Source organism: Cherax quadricarinatus, chromosome 13, assembly GCF_038502225.1.
Source record: "Cherax quadricarinatus isolate ZL_2023a chromosome 13, ASM3850222v1, whole genome shotgun sequence".
In the NCBI taxonomy this organism is placed as follows: Eukaryota; Metazoa; Arthropoda; class Malacostraca; order Decapoda; family Parastacidae; genus Cherax; species Cherax quadricarinatus.
This window is the reverse complement of record NC_091304.1, coordinates 34,208,599-34,221,014: the sequence shown is the minus strand read 5'-3', so window position 1 is coordinate 34,221,014 and position 12,416 is coordinate 34,208,599. Positions and strand designations below refer to the sequence as shown.

Here is a 12,416-nt window from a genome sequence, read left to right as displayed (position 1 = left end):
TAATTCTTACGGGAAATATTATTTCGGTTTTAGGCTAACCTTCTGAAATGGATTACGGCTGATAACCGAGGGTCCACTGTATTCTACTACTACAGCATAAATAACAAGAAGCCCTTCTCAGATCACTTGCCTGCAAGCTGGAGGAACCTTTCCAAGAAACACAGCATAAGTAATGGGAAGACGTGGTTTTCTGGGTATCTGTGACTTGCGAGTAATAACACGGTCCTCAACTTGATCGTCCTCACAGTAATACTGAAGGAAGATTTAATGGATATTTATATTCATTACTTTTCAACCCAAACATACTTGTTTTACATGATAGTTAAAGCAGTTGCTGTGTGTATTTAGTGTGGCAACAATGCTTGGACTCAGGCTGATTATTGAACCAGGGTACTGAAACTTCCAAAAAATTAATAATTATATTTTTAATTGCTAAATATAAGAGCATTAATTTCATGCATTAGCTGTGCATGTACCATTTTATAATCACTGATCTGCATATTTATTAAAATAATTTACTCTGTATAGTATCAAGAGCTGAAATACTTGAGATGTTTTGGTTCCATTAGGTGCCCCAAGTTACACACACACACAAGTGCCTGCAAATGGAGCACTTAGAAGCCAATTAGTTTTAAAACCACTCAATAAATGTGTTAAACATATGCAAACTTTGAGCTGTTGTTTTCTATACAAACTTATTTATACGTTAAGTAGACGGGAATGCAACTTGTTTGTAAATTAAAGACCTTTTACAGTACATTCCTGGGTTGCAGTATCCTCTGCAACCCACAAATATATAACAAAGAAACCTATACACATTAAAAACAATGACAGATTAAATCATATAAGCAGTACAATGATTTATGATCTACATAAAGTGCAATAATACCAGAAGTCTCAAGAAGAGTTGAATATACTATCTGGCCGTAAGGTTTGCTGGTGTTAGCATAATGAGTACCTCGAATGCACTCAGTAAATAAGCTACAAACAAATCATTTACTTTAAATCTGCCTAAATATTTGCAACAATTAACTGCAAATCAGTGTTCTTAATAAGTACATATGTAATTAACCGGTTCCAAAGTGCCAATATTGTAAATCAGGAACTTTCTGTATCGAAACACTAATTTATCTACTACCAAGTTTGTGGGTCCCCACAATTTGTACTAGAGGTGGACACCATCTATATACTAAAAAAATATGCAGTTATATGAAGTGATAAAGTAACTTATTAAAAAAAAAATTATATTCTTACCCCATCTCTGTCATTTTCATAATTTTCCTTGTTCACAATCTTATCCTTGGCTCGTTCTACTATTACTGGCTGATCTAGTAGAGAGAGTCCTTCCAGCTTGGATAAAACATCATCACAATCCTCAATAGGACCAGTAAAGCGCAAGAAGGCAAATCCATTACGACCCCGCCATGTAATGTCGATTGGTCTGACATTTCGACTTTGTAGTGCATCCTTAAGTTCACGTACTCTAGAATAAAATACATATCAAATCTAAAAACATTTGTTTATAGAACTAATAAAAGTAAATATTACTTCTGAATGCTGAAAATGACTGATGAAGCAACGTGTCCTGATTTCCTATTTGTATAGCAGTCTGGAAACAATTTCAAAAAACAGTACTTTTTAACACTGGCCATCTCCCACTGAGATAGGCTGACCAAAAAAAATAAAAGATACACTTTCACCATCATTCACTTTATCACTGTCTTACTAGAGGCATGCAATACTACAGTTCAGATCCTCCTCCAAAGTGCAAATATCCCCACCCCTTCTGAATTCAGAGTGCAGGCACTGTACTTCCCACTTCCAGGACTCAAGTCCAGCTCACCAATTTTCCTGAATTTCTTTGCAAAATGTTACCTTGCTCACACTACAACACCTCGTCAAGTCACAAAAACCATTTGCATCTACTTCTAACACACTTAAGCCTTTCAGGGTCCGTGCCATAGATCTACGGCTTTACGTTCAGGGTCCAAACCGTAGATCTATGCCATGAGCTCAGCTCACTCTGATAAGCTGTGAGTGGTAAATTTGGGCCTAAATATGAGAGAATACATCTATGTGGTATGTGTGCACCACATAAAACAAATCCTGCAGCACACAGTGTATAATGAGAGAAAAAAAACGAGATTGTGATTTTCGATTAAAACAGCGATTTGGCAGTGTTTTTTCGTATGTTTTTTATAGTTGTATTTGTGATTTCTTGGTGTCATTTGATAGAATGTAAGATATATTATGGAAGTAGAGATGATTTTGATTGGTTTTATTACTGGAAATGGCTTGAAACTGAGCTCAAAGTAGCGGAAATGTTAAATTTTTGTCGATGTTCAAGAGTAAACAAACGACCTCACATGTCTAATACACGCCAGCTGGTGGGTCTAATGTACATTCACAAATGTGATGATGATATTTATACAATTATTACAATATTGCATAACATTAAATCTTCTATTTTTTGGTTTGAATAAAAATTCATTATGTAAATAAAAAATAAAAATGGAATTCATTTGTAAAGCCCAAAAACATAACTAATGAGCAGAGAAAATGTTAGTTTAATGCAAGGAATGCCTGCATTGTTTATTCTGGACCCTATTTTGAAATTGGAATATTTTGAACTTTGTGTTAAATTGGCCAAATTACCAATTTCCAATCACTTTATTTTGTAGTTGAAACAGTTGACTGGGTGATTTCTTGTGCTCAGTCGATAGAATATAACACTAATGAAATAGCTAAGAATTTGGTCGACTGGAATAATATAATTGGCCTAAAATCGGAGTCAAAGTCGGCAAAATCGCCGATTCGTAAATATCACTTACACATCAAAATTCGCGAGAGCATAATTTCGTCAATTTTCCACCAAATTTCGTACTTTTTGCTTTATTACCTTCAGAAAAAGATTCTGTACCATTTCATAAGAAAAATTTTTTTTTTTTTTTTAAAATTCTTGGACACTGGTGCACCCTTTGAAATTTGGCCTCTGGACCCTGAAAGGGTTAAATACACTTGGTGGATGTCCAAGCTCCTCATACACAAAACCTTTATCCCACCTCCAACCTTCCCCACTAGCCCACATTCTCTTCACTACAGATTTATACACCCTTCAAGTCATCCTATTTTGCTCCATCTTCTCTAAATGTCCAAACCACCTCAATAACTTTTCCTCAGCCCTCTGGATAATACTTTTAGTAACTGCACACCTCCTCATAATCTCCAAGCTACAAATTCTCTGCAAGATGGCAGGTACATCTTGCTACTTCTACTTACACATAGATTACATTACACATACATGTACATGTATATGTATATGCATACACACCCATCTGGGTTTTCTTCTATTTTCTTAATCTTTTTTTTTTTCCAACACAGCTGTCTCTCACCAAGGCAGGGTGACCAAGAAAAGAAACACTTTTGCCATAATTCACACAATATCAGTCTTTGCAGAGGTGTCCTGATATGACAGTATGGATGTCACTCCAAACAGCCAATATCCTAAACCCCTCCTTTAAGGTGCAGGCACTGTACTTCCCACCTCCAGGACTCAAGTTTGGCTAACTGGTTTCCCTGAATACCTACACAAAATATTACACTGTTCACACTCCAACAGTTCGTCAGGCCCCAAAAACCATTCATCTCCATTCACTCCTATCTAACACATTCACACATGCCTGCTGCATGTCCAGGCCCCTTGCACACAAAACCTCTTTTACCCCCTCCCACCATCCTTTCGTAGGATGATCCCTACCCTTCCTCCCCTCCACAACAGATTTATACACCCTCCAAGACAACCTATTATGCTCCATCCTCTTTAAATGACCAAACACCTCAGTCCACTGAGTAATACTTTTAGTAACACCACACCTCCTAATTTCCACACCGGGTCATTCCATGTCAAGTGGTCTGATTTTAGAAAAGTGCCCCACCTCACCATCAAGGATTTTGATAAAACTTGTTGTGCTGAATCTTACATATCTCAAACTAAGTTGGTAAAGTTTTAGATCCGTCAGTGAAATGGTAGCCGAGATAGAACCCTTTGTTTGATACCATGCCATGACCATGTACCATAACCCTAAGAAAATTTGGCAGTTTTGAATCAAAATAATTTCTCAATCTTTCCACCAAAATAAATGAAACTTTGCTGTCTTAAACAACTTCTTATGCTTAATCCAATGGAATTAATATGGATTTACGTTTTTTAAACTTACTTGCTGACTGAACCTCAAAGTGGGGCAAAAATACCAATGCGTCAAAAAAACATCAATGTTTAGCCTTCTCTGGCTTGTGTAACAATAAAGGTATCCCAGTAAAATTTCATTTACTATTTTGTGATAAACCTTATTTACAAATATATAGTTTCAACTTGGGAGAATGTTTCAGTCCTTTTAAATTTAAATTTTCACATTTTTTAAAAAAGTAGAAAATAAGAGTACAGTGGACCCCCGCATAGCGAACTTAATCCGTGCAAGAGGGCTGGTCGTTATGCGAAATGTTCGCTATGCGAATTAATTTTCCCCATAAGAAATAATGGAAATAAAATTAATCCGTGCAAGACACCCAAAAGTATGAAAAAAAAATTTTTTTACCACAAAAAAATGTTAATTTTAGTACACACAAACTGAAAAAGGCATGCACAGTTACATGACACTTACTTTTATTGAAGATCTGGTGATGATTGATGGGATGGGAGGAGGGGAGAGCATTATCTTCTTACTGTTTAGAAGGGGAATCCCCTTCCATTAGGACTTGAGGTAGCAAGTCCTTTTCTGGGGTTACTTCCCTTCTTCTTTTAATGCCACTAGGACCAGCTTGAGAGTCACTGGACCTCTGTCGCACAACAAATCTGTCCATAGAGCTCTGTACCTCCCGTTCCTTCAAGACTTTCCTAAAATGGGCCATAACATTGTCATTGAAATAGTCACCAGCACGGTTTGCAACAGCTGTGTCAGGGTGATTTTCATCCATAAAGGTTTGCAGTTCAACCCACTGTGCACACATTTCCTTAATTTTTGAAGTAGGCACAATGGATTCCACAACTGGCATAGGCTTCTCAGGGTTAGCCCCAAACCCTTCAAAATCTTTCTTAATTTCCATACTAATTCTCACCCTTTTTACCACAGGGTTGGCACTAGAAGCTTTCTTGGGGCCCATGGTCACTTATTTTCCAGAAACAGCACCGAAAACACTGTAATAATACGAAATATTCCGAGTGTATGCTTGAATGTTACCGCGGAGGCTAGCTGGTAAACAATGGGACGGGCGGCACATGTGAGGCTGGCTGAGGGCCCACATTGGACGCGTCTCGGACGAAGTTCGCTAAGCGGGTTTTTGTCTACTATGCGGGGCAAAATTTCAGCGAACAAAGCGTTCGCTATGCGGATTGTTCGCTATGCAAGGCGTTCGCTATGCGGGGGTCCACTGTAATTTCAATGTGCTTTTGAAAAAAAAAAAAGTCATCTTGAAACATTTTCAAACTGTATCTATTAGAAAGAGCATCTTTTAAACCATCTAAAAAAGTTGCTTCAGCTTTTCATTGTGCTCATATAATACCCAAAAAACAAAGATCAAAATTCAACAGGTTACTGTAGCTTCAATGCTCTGCCAAAATCCGCAGTATGGTTAACTTTTTAAGCTGGATGTGTCATGTGATCATTTTTTCAGCACTCTTTATGAGAAAAGCATAGAAGTGTTTGACTGCGTTGATTCATGGTGGCATTTCCACTACTGGTTCAATCAATCTGAACCAGCAACCCTATCACCATAGAGGTCACGCCCGATAGCAATGCAATCTGAGCCACAGGCGGGTTTCTTTGCTCAGGATCCCAAGCCTGCAGTCCTGGTTTCTTTGTTGAGGATTCAAAGCCTTGCTGGAGTATCTGTTTGGTTCCCAAGCCAATGGGACTGCTTAGTCTAGATTCCCAAGCCTACAGTGGGTATCTTCAGTTGGCTCCCAAGCCAAAGCTCTGACTACTTGATTTCTTCATTGCATTACTTCAAATTGGTGGCTCACGTTTGCCAAAATTTTTTCTGAAAACTGATAGTTGCCTAGATGATGTAACTGATGGAACAGGAAGCACAGAAATGAGATGTTGCTCCAGCTCCCAACAAATGTCATGTCTTTTAGGCCAGTAAAATGAACTGGCCAGACCATGTGGGCGCATAAACTTGATCAAGGTGTCACTTTCTTCCACCAATGCTTCAACAATGTTTCCAATTCACCATTTATCATCATAAATGCAAGCAACGTAATTACCAGGCAGTAGTTGTGATATTCTCAAGCCTGGCATTTTAGTGCCCGTATTGGAGGTTTTGGAAATGAGGTAGATGGCATCATTGAAACTTTGCTTACACGTATGGCGTTTGAGTCAAGTGGCACAAATTAGTGATGCTCCCTTGCTTCAGCTACTGTGCTGCTTTCTCTCCATATCAAAATCATCTGAAGATGAGGATGAGGCAATTGAAGTCTCCGCTATTCGAGCATCAGCTTTACATTTAGAACCAATTTTCTGCCCTGGTTTGATTTTGCTCCTTGTCAAACAATTCAATTTGCCAGCCATTTCAACATCAGCCCTCAAAAGTCCTGTTCTGGTATGATGATTTTGCTTTCCAAATGGAGTGCAGCATATCATTTGCACTGTTTCATATTTTTTGAGGTACTACATTGTTTCACAATACAAATTTGGTCATCGTCCATAAGACTTACTTTCTGAACGTCGAATAAGTAGTGCTTTGTCATCTGTGGATAAGTCTTGTACCGATTTAAATCCAACTTTCTTGCATTAAATTAAGCTGTGACATGTTGTTGATGGTTTTTCTCTTCCAACAATACATGTTGTGGGACCACCCTTACTGGCAGATTCCATAGTTTTCATACACGAAATTTTCTATCAAATTGTCTATACAGTGGACCCTCAACCAGCGATATTAATCCGTTCCTGAGAGCTCATCGTTAATTGAAATAATCGTTAGTCAAGTTAATGGGGGAAATTAAATAATGGAAATCAAATTAATCTGTGCAAGACACCCCAAAGTATTGAAAAAAAAAAAAATTTACCACATGAAATATTAATTTTAATACACACAAACTGAAGAAGACATGCACAGTTACATGACACTTACCTTTATTGAAGATCTGGTGATGACTGATGGGATGGGAGGAGGGGAGACCGTTGATCTTCTTAGTGTTTAGAAGGGGAATCCCCTTCCATTAGCACTTGAGGTAGCAAGTCTTTTTCTGGGGTTACTTCCCTTGTTCTTTTAATGCCACTAGGACCACCTTCAGAGTCACTGGACTTCTGTCACACAACATATCTGTCCATAGATACCTGTACTTCTCGTTCCTTTATGAATTTCCTAAAGTGGTTCACAACATTATCAGTGTACAGGTTGCCAACACGACTTGCAGTAGCTGTGTCAGGGTGATTTTCATCAAAAAAGTTTTGCACTTCAAGCCACTTTGCACACATTTCCTTAATCGTAGGCAACTTCTTCAATTTCTCTATCCCCTCCTCCAAAGCAGTTTCCTCAGGTCTGCCCTCTTGCTGTTCAAGATGATCTAGCAGCTCATCAGTGGTTAGTTCTCCATTGTCCTCCTCCACCAGCTCTTCCACATCCTCCCCACTAACCTCCAACCCCAAGGACTTCCCCAATGCCACAATGGATTCCTCAACTGGCATAGGATTCTCAGGGTCAGCCTCAAACCCTTCACAATCCCTTTTGTCTACACATTCTGGCCACAGTTTTTTCCAAGCAGAGTTCAAGGTCCTCTTAGTCACTTCCTCCCAAGCCTTACCTATAATGTTTACACAATTGAGGATGGTAAAATGATCTTTCCAAAACTCTCTTAGAGACAGTTGAGTTTCTGAGGTCACTACAAAGCACCTTTCAAACATAGCTTTTGTGTAGTTTCTTGAAGTTGGAAATGACCTGCTGGTCCATGGGCTGCAGGAGAGGAGTGGTATTAGGAGGCAAAAACTTCACCTTAATGAAGCTCATATCCGTAGAAAGTCGCTCTGCCAAGTCTGAAGCATTGTCTAATACCAGGAGGCACTTAAGGTCTAATTTCTTTTCAATTAGGTAATTTTTCACATTTGGGGCAAATGCATGGTGTAACCAGTCATAGAAAAAGTCCCTAGTGACCCATGCCTTACTGTTTGCCCTCCACAGCACACACAAATTAGGCTTGAGGACATTGTTTCTCCCGAACACTCTGGGAGTTTCAGAGTGATACACCAATAAAGGCTTCACTTTGCAATCACCACTAGCATTGGCACACATCAACAGAGTAAGCCTGTCTTTCATAGGCTTATGTCCTGGGAGTGCCTTTTCCTCCTGAGTAATGTACGTCCTGCTTGGCATTTTCTTCCAAAACAGGCCTGTTTCGTCACAATTAAACACTTGTTCAGGTTTCAGTCCTTCACTGTCTATGTACTCCTTGAATTCCTGCACATATTTTTCAGCTGCTTTGTGGTCCGAACTGGCAGCCTCACCATGCCTTATCACACTATGAATGCCACTACGCTTCTTAAATCTCTCAAACCAACCTTTGCTGGCCTTAAATTCACTCACATCACTAGTTGCTGGCAATTTTTTAATTAAATCGTCATGCAACTTCCTAGCGTTTTCACATATGATCGCTTGAGAGATGCTATCTCCTGCTATCTGTTTCTCGTTTATCCTCACCAATAAGAGTCTCTCAACATCTTCTACCACTTGCGATCTCAGTTTCGAAAACATAGTTGCACCTTTGGCAAGAACAGCTTCCTTGATAGCCGTTTTCTTGCCCACAATAGTAATGATGGTTGATTGGGGTTTATTATACAACCTGACCAGCTCAGAGACACGCACTCCACTTTCATACTTAGCAATGATCTCTTTCTTCATCTCCATAGTAATTCTCACCCTTTTTGCTGTAGGGTTGGCACTAGAAGCTTTCTTGGGGCCCATGGTGACTTATTTTGCAGGTGCAATCACTACAAAGGCTGTGATAATATGAAATGTTCCAGTTGTATGTTTGGAAGCGACCGCGGTGGCTGGCTTGTAAACACTGGCACCCACGGGACAAGTGAGGCGTGCTCAGGCCAAAGTGGACGCGTCTCGTACGGAACGAATAGCGCTTGTCGGGTTTTTAAGCGCTAGTCGAGGCAAAATTTTTGCATTAAAATGTATCACTAGTCAGATTTATCGTTAATCGATGCCATCGCTGGTTGAGGGTCCACTGTATAATTAATTTACTCAAAGAGATAAAACATAGTCTTTTAGAAGATGAATAATAACACGTGTTACAAGAACTTTATTTATCAGCATATAATATGATGTGACATCAACCTACAGTAACTTGTTGAACTTTGACCCTTAGTTTTTCATCAAAAACTAAAGCAGCTTTTTTAGATGGCTTAACTTTTTCAGGGTCGACAGGCCCTCTCAGAGACTTGTTCTCAGGGTCGCCCAAATTTCAAAAAAAGAAAAAAAATTGTTTTTTCTTATGAAAAGATAGATAATCTTTTCCCGATCATAATGACACCAAAAGTATGAAATTTGATGGAAAACTTACGGAATTATGCTTTCGCGAAGTTAGCAGTCTTGACGATGTAGATGCATCGGCGATTTTGCCCACTCTGAGCCCTATTTTCGCCCAATTCCAGTGTACTTGTCGACAAAAATCATAACTATTTCGCTAGAACTCCATCCTTTCTATCGAATGAGTATAAAAAAACACCCCTTTACCGATTTCAACTATCCAATACAGTGGTCAGACTAACAATTTTGCCAATTTCACACAAATTTCAAAAGATGCCAATTTCCAAATAGGGTCCAGAATAAACAAGAAAGACATTCCTGGCACTGAAATAACATTTCCTCTGTTCATTAGTCATGTCCCCACGCTCTTCTTACATTCTTTTCCTTTCCCTTTGAATTTTTATTCTCACCAAAAAATAGAAGATTTACTGTTATGCAGACTACTGCATTAGTGTAGAAATGGTACAAATAATATCAGCGCACTTGTGAAAGAATATTAGACTCACCAGTTGATATGTATTGGACGCATAGCATGATTTGTTTACTTTTGAACTTTGGTAAAAATCGAACATTTCTGCTACTTTGAGCTCAATTTCAAGGTACTTTTCTTTGTAAAACCAGTCAAAATCATCTCAATTTCTGTAATATGTCTTCCATTCTATAAAATGAGACCAAGAAAACTAGAGTACAACAATAAATACCATACGAAAATACACTGCAAAGTCACTGTTTTAATCCAAAAACACGGTCAAAGTTTTTTTTTTCTCATTACGCACTGTGTGCTGCAGGATTTTTTTTATACTGCGCACACTGACCACATAGACCCATTCTTTCATATGTAGGCCTACCAGCTTTCTCTCACTAGATTTGAGGGCGCTAGAATTTAGGCGTACTAGTACGTCAAAAACCCTGGTGCGTAAGCCGTACTAGTACGGCCGAAACCCTGAAAGGGTTAAAACATGCTCTTTTTAATGGACACAATTTGAAAATGTTTCAAGATGACTCTTGCAAAGGCTCACTGAAAATACCCTATTTTCTACTTTTTTGAAAAAAAGGCAAAAATTTAAATTTAACCCTTTGACTGTTTCGGCCGTATATATATGTCTAATGAGCCAATGTTTTCGATGTATTAACATGCAAAAATTCTAGCAGCTTCAAATCAAGTGGGAGACAGCTGGTAGGCCCACATGTGAGAGAATGGGTCTCCATGGTCAGTTACCTGGAGTTTACCTGGAGAGAGTTGCGGGGGTCAACGCCCCCGCGACCCGGTCTGTGACCAGGCCTCATGGTGGCTCAGAGCCTGATCAACCAGGCTGTTACTGCTGGCTGCACGCAATCCAATGTACGAGCCACAGCCCAGCTGGTCAGGTACCGACTTTAGATGCTTGTCCAGTGCCTGCTTGAAAACAGCCAGGGGTCTATTGGTAATCCCCCTTACGTATGCTGGGAGGCAGTTGAACAGTCTCGGGCCCCTGACACTTATTGTATTGTCTCAACGTGCTAGTGGCACCCCTGCTTTTCATTGGGGGGTTGTTGCATCGTCTGCCAAGTCTTTTGCTTTCGTTGTGAGTGATTTTTGTGTGCAAGTTCGGTACTAGTCCCTCTAGGATTTTCCAGGTGTATATAGTCATGTATCTCTCCCGCCTGCATTCCAGGGAGTACAGGTTCAGGAACTTCAAGCGCTCCCAGTAGTTGAGGTGTTTTATCTCCGTTATGCGCACTGTGAAGGTTCTCTCTACATTTTCTAGATCAGCAATTTCACTTGCCTTGAAAGGTGCTGTTAGTGTGCAGCAATATTCCAGCCTAGATAGAACAAGCGACCTGAAGAGTGTCATCATGGGCTTGGCCTCCTTAGTTTTGAAGGTTTTCATTATCCATCCTGTCATTTTTCTAGCAGATGCAATTGATACAATGTTATGGTCCTTGAAGGTGAGATCCTCCGACATGATCACTTCCAGGTCTTTGATGTTGGTTTTTCGCTCTATTTTGTGGCCAGAATTTGTTTTGTACTCTGATGAAGTTTTAATTTCCTCATGTTCACCATATCGGAGTAATTGAAATTTCTCATCGTTGAACTTCAATTTGTTTTCTGCAGCCCAGTGAAAGATTTGGTTGATGTCTGCCTGGAGCCTTGCAGTGTCTGCAATGGAAGACACTGTCATGCAGATTCAGGTGTCATCTGCAAAGGAAGACACGGTGCTGTGGCTGACATCCTTGTCTATGTCAGATATGAGGATGAGAAACAAGATGGGAGCGAGTACTGTGCCTTGTGGAACAGAGCTTTTCACCGTAGCTGCCTCAGACTTTACTCTGTTGACTACTACTCTTTGTGTTCTGTTTGTGAGGAAATTATAGATCCATCTACCAACTTTTCCTGTTATTCCTTTAGCATGCATTTAGTGCGCTATTACGCCATGGTCACACTTGCTGAAGGCTTTTGCAAAGTCTGTATATATTACATCTGCATTCTTTTTGTCTTCTAGTGCATCTAGGACCTTGTCGTAGTGATCCAGTAGTTGGGACAGACAGGAGCGACCTGCTCTAAACCCATGTTGCCCTCCACAGCACACACAAATTAGGCTTGAGGACATTGTTTCTCCTGAACACTCTGGGAGTTTCAGAGTGATACACCAATAAAGGCTTCACTTTGCAATCACCACTAGCATTGGCACACATCAACAGAGTAAGCCTGTCTTTCACAGGCTTATGTCCTGGGAGTGCCTTTTCCTCCTGAGTAATGTAGGTCCTGCATGGCATTTTCTTCCAAAACAGGCCTGTTTTGTCACAATTAAACACTTGTTCAGGTTTCAGTCCTTCACTGTCTATGTACTCCTTGAATTCCTGCACATATTTTTCAGCCGCTTTGTGGTCCGAACTGGCAGCCTCAT

General features: G+C 39.8%; 1 protein-coding gene across 1 annotated transcript in view; it reads right to left on the bottom strand.

Annotated features, from left to right (window-relative positions):
- lost (methenyltetrahydrofolate synthase domain-containing protein lost) overlaps nt 1-12,416 on the bottom strand; it is a 111,575-nt gene that overhangs the window by 38,948 nt on the left and 60,211 nt on the right. The window contains exons 5-6 of the mRNA XM_070084747.1: nt 1,255-1,483; nt 131-252 (exon numbers count right to left, since the gene is read on the bottom strand). Coding sequence (XP_069940848.1) covers nt 131-252; nt 1,255-1,483 — 351 coding nt within the window. The remainder of the gene's footprint in view (nt 1-130; nt 253-1,254; nt 1,484-12,416) is intronic.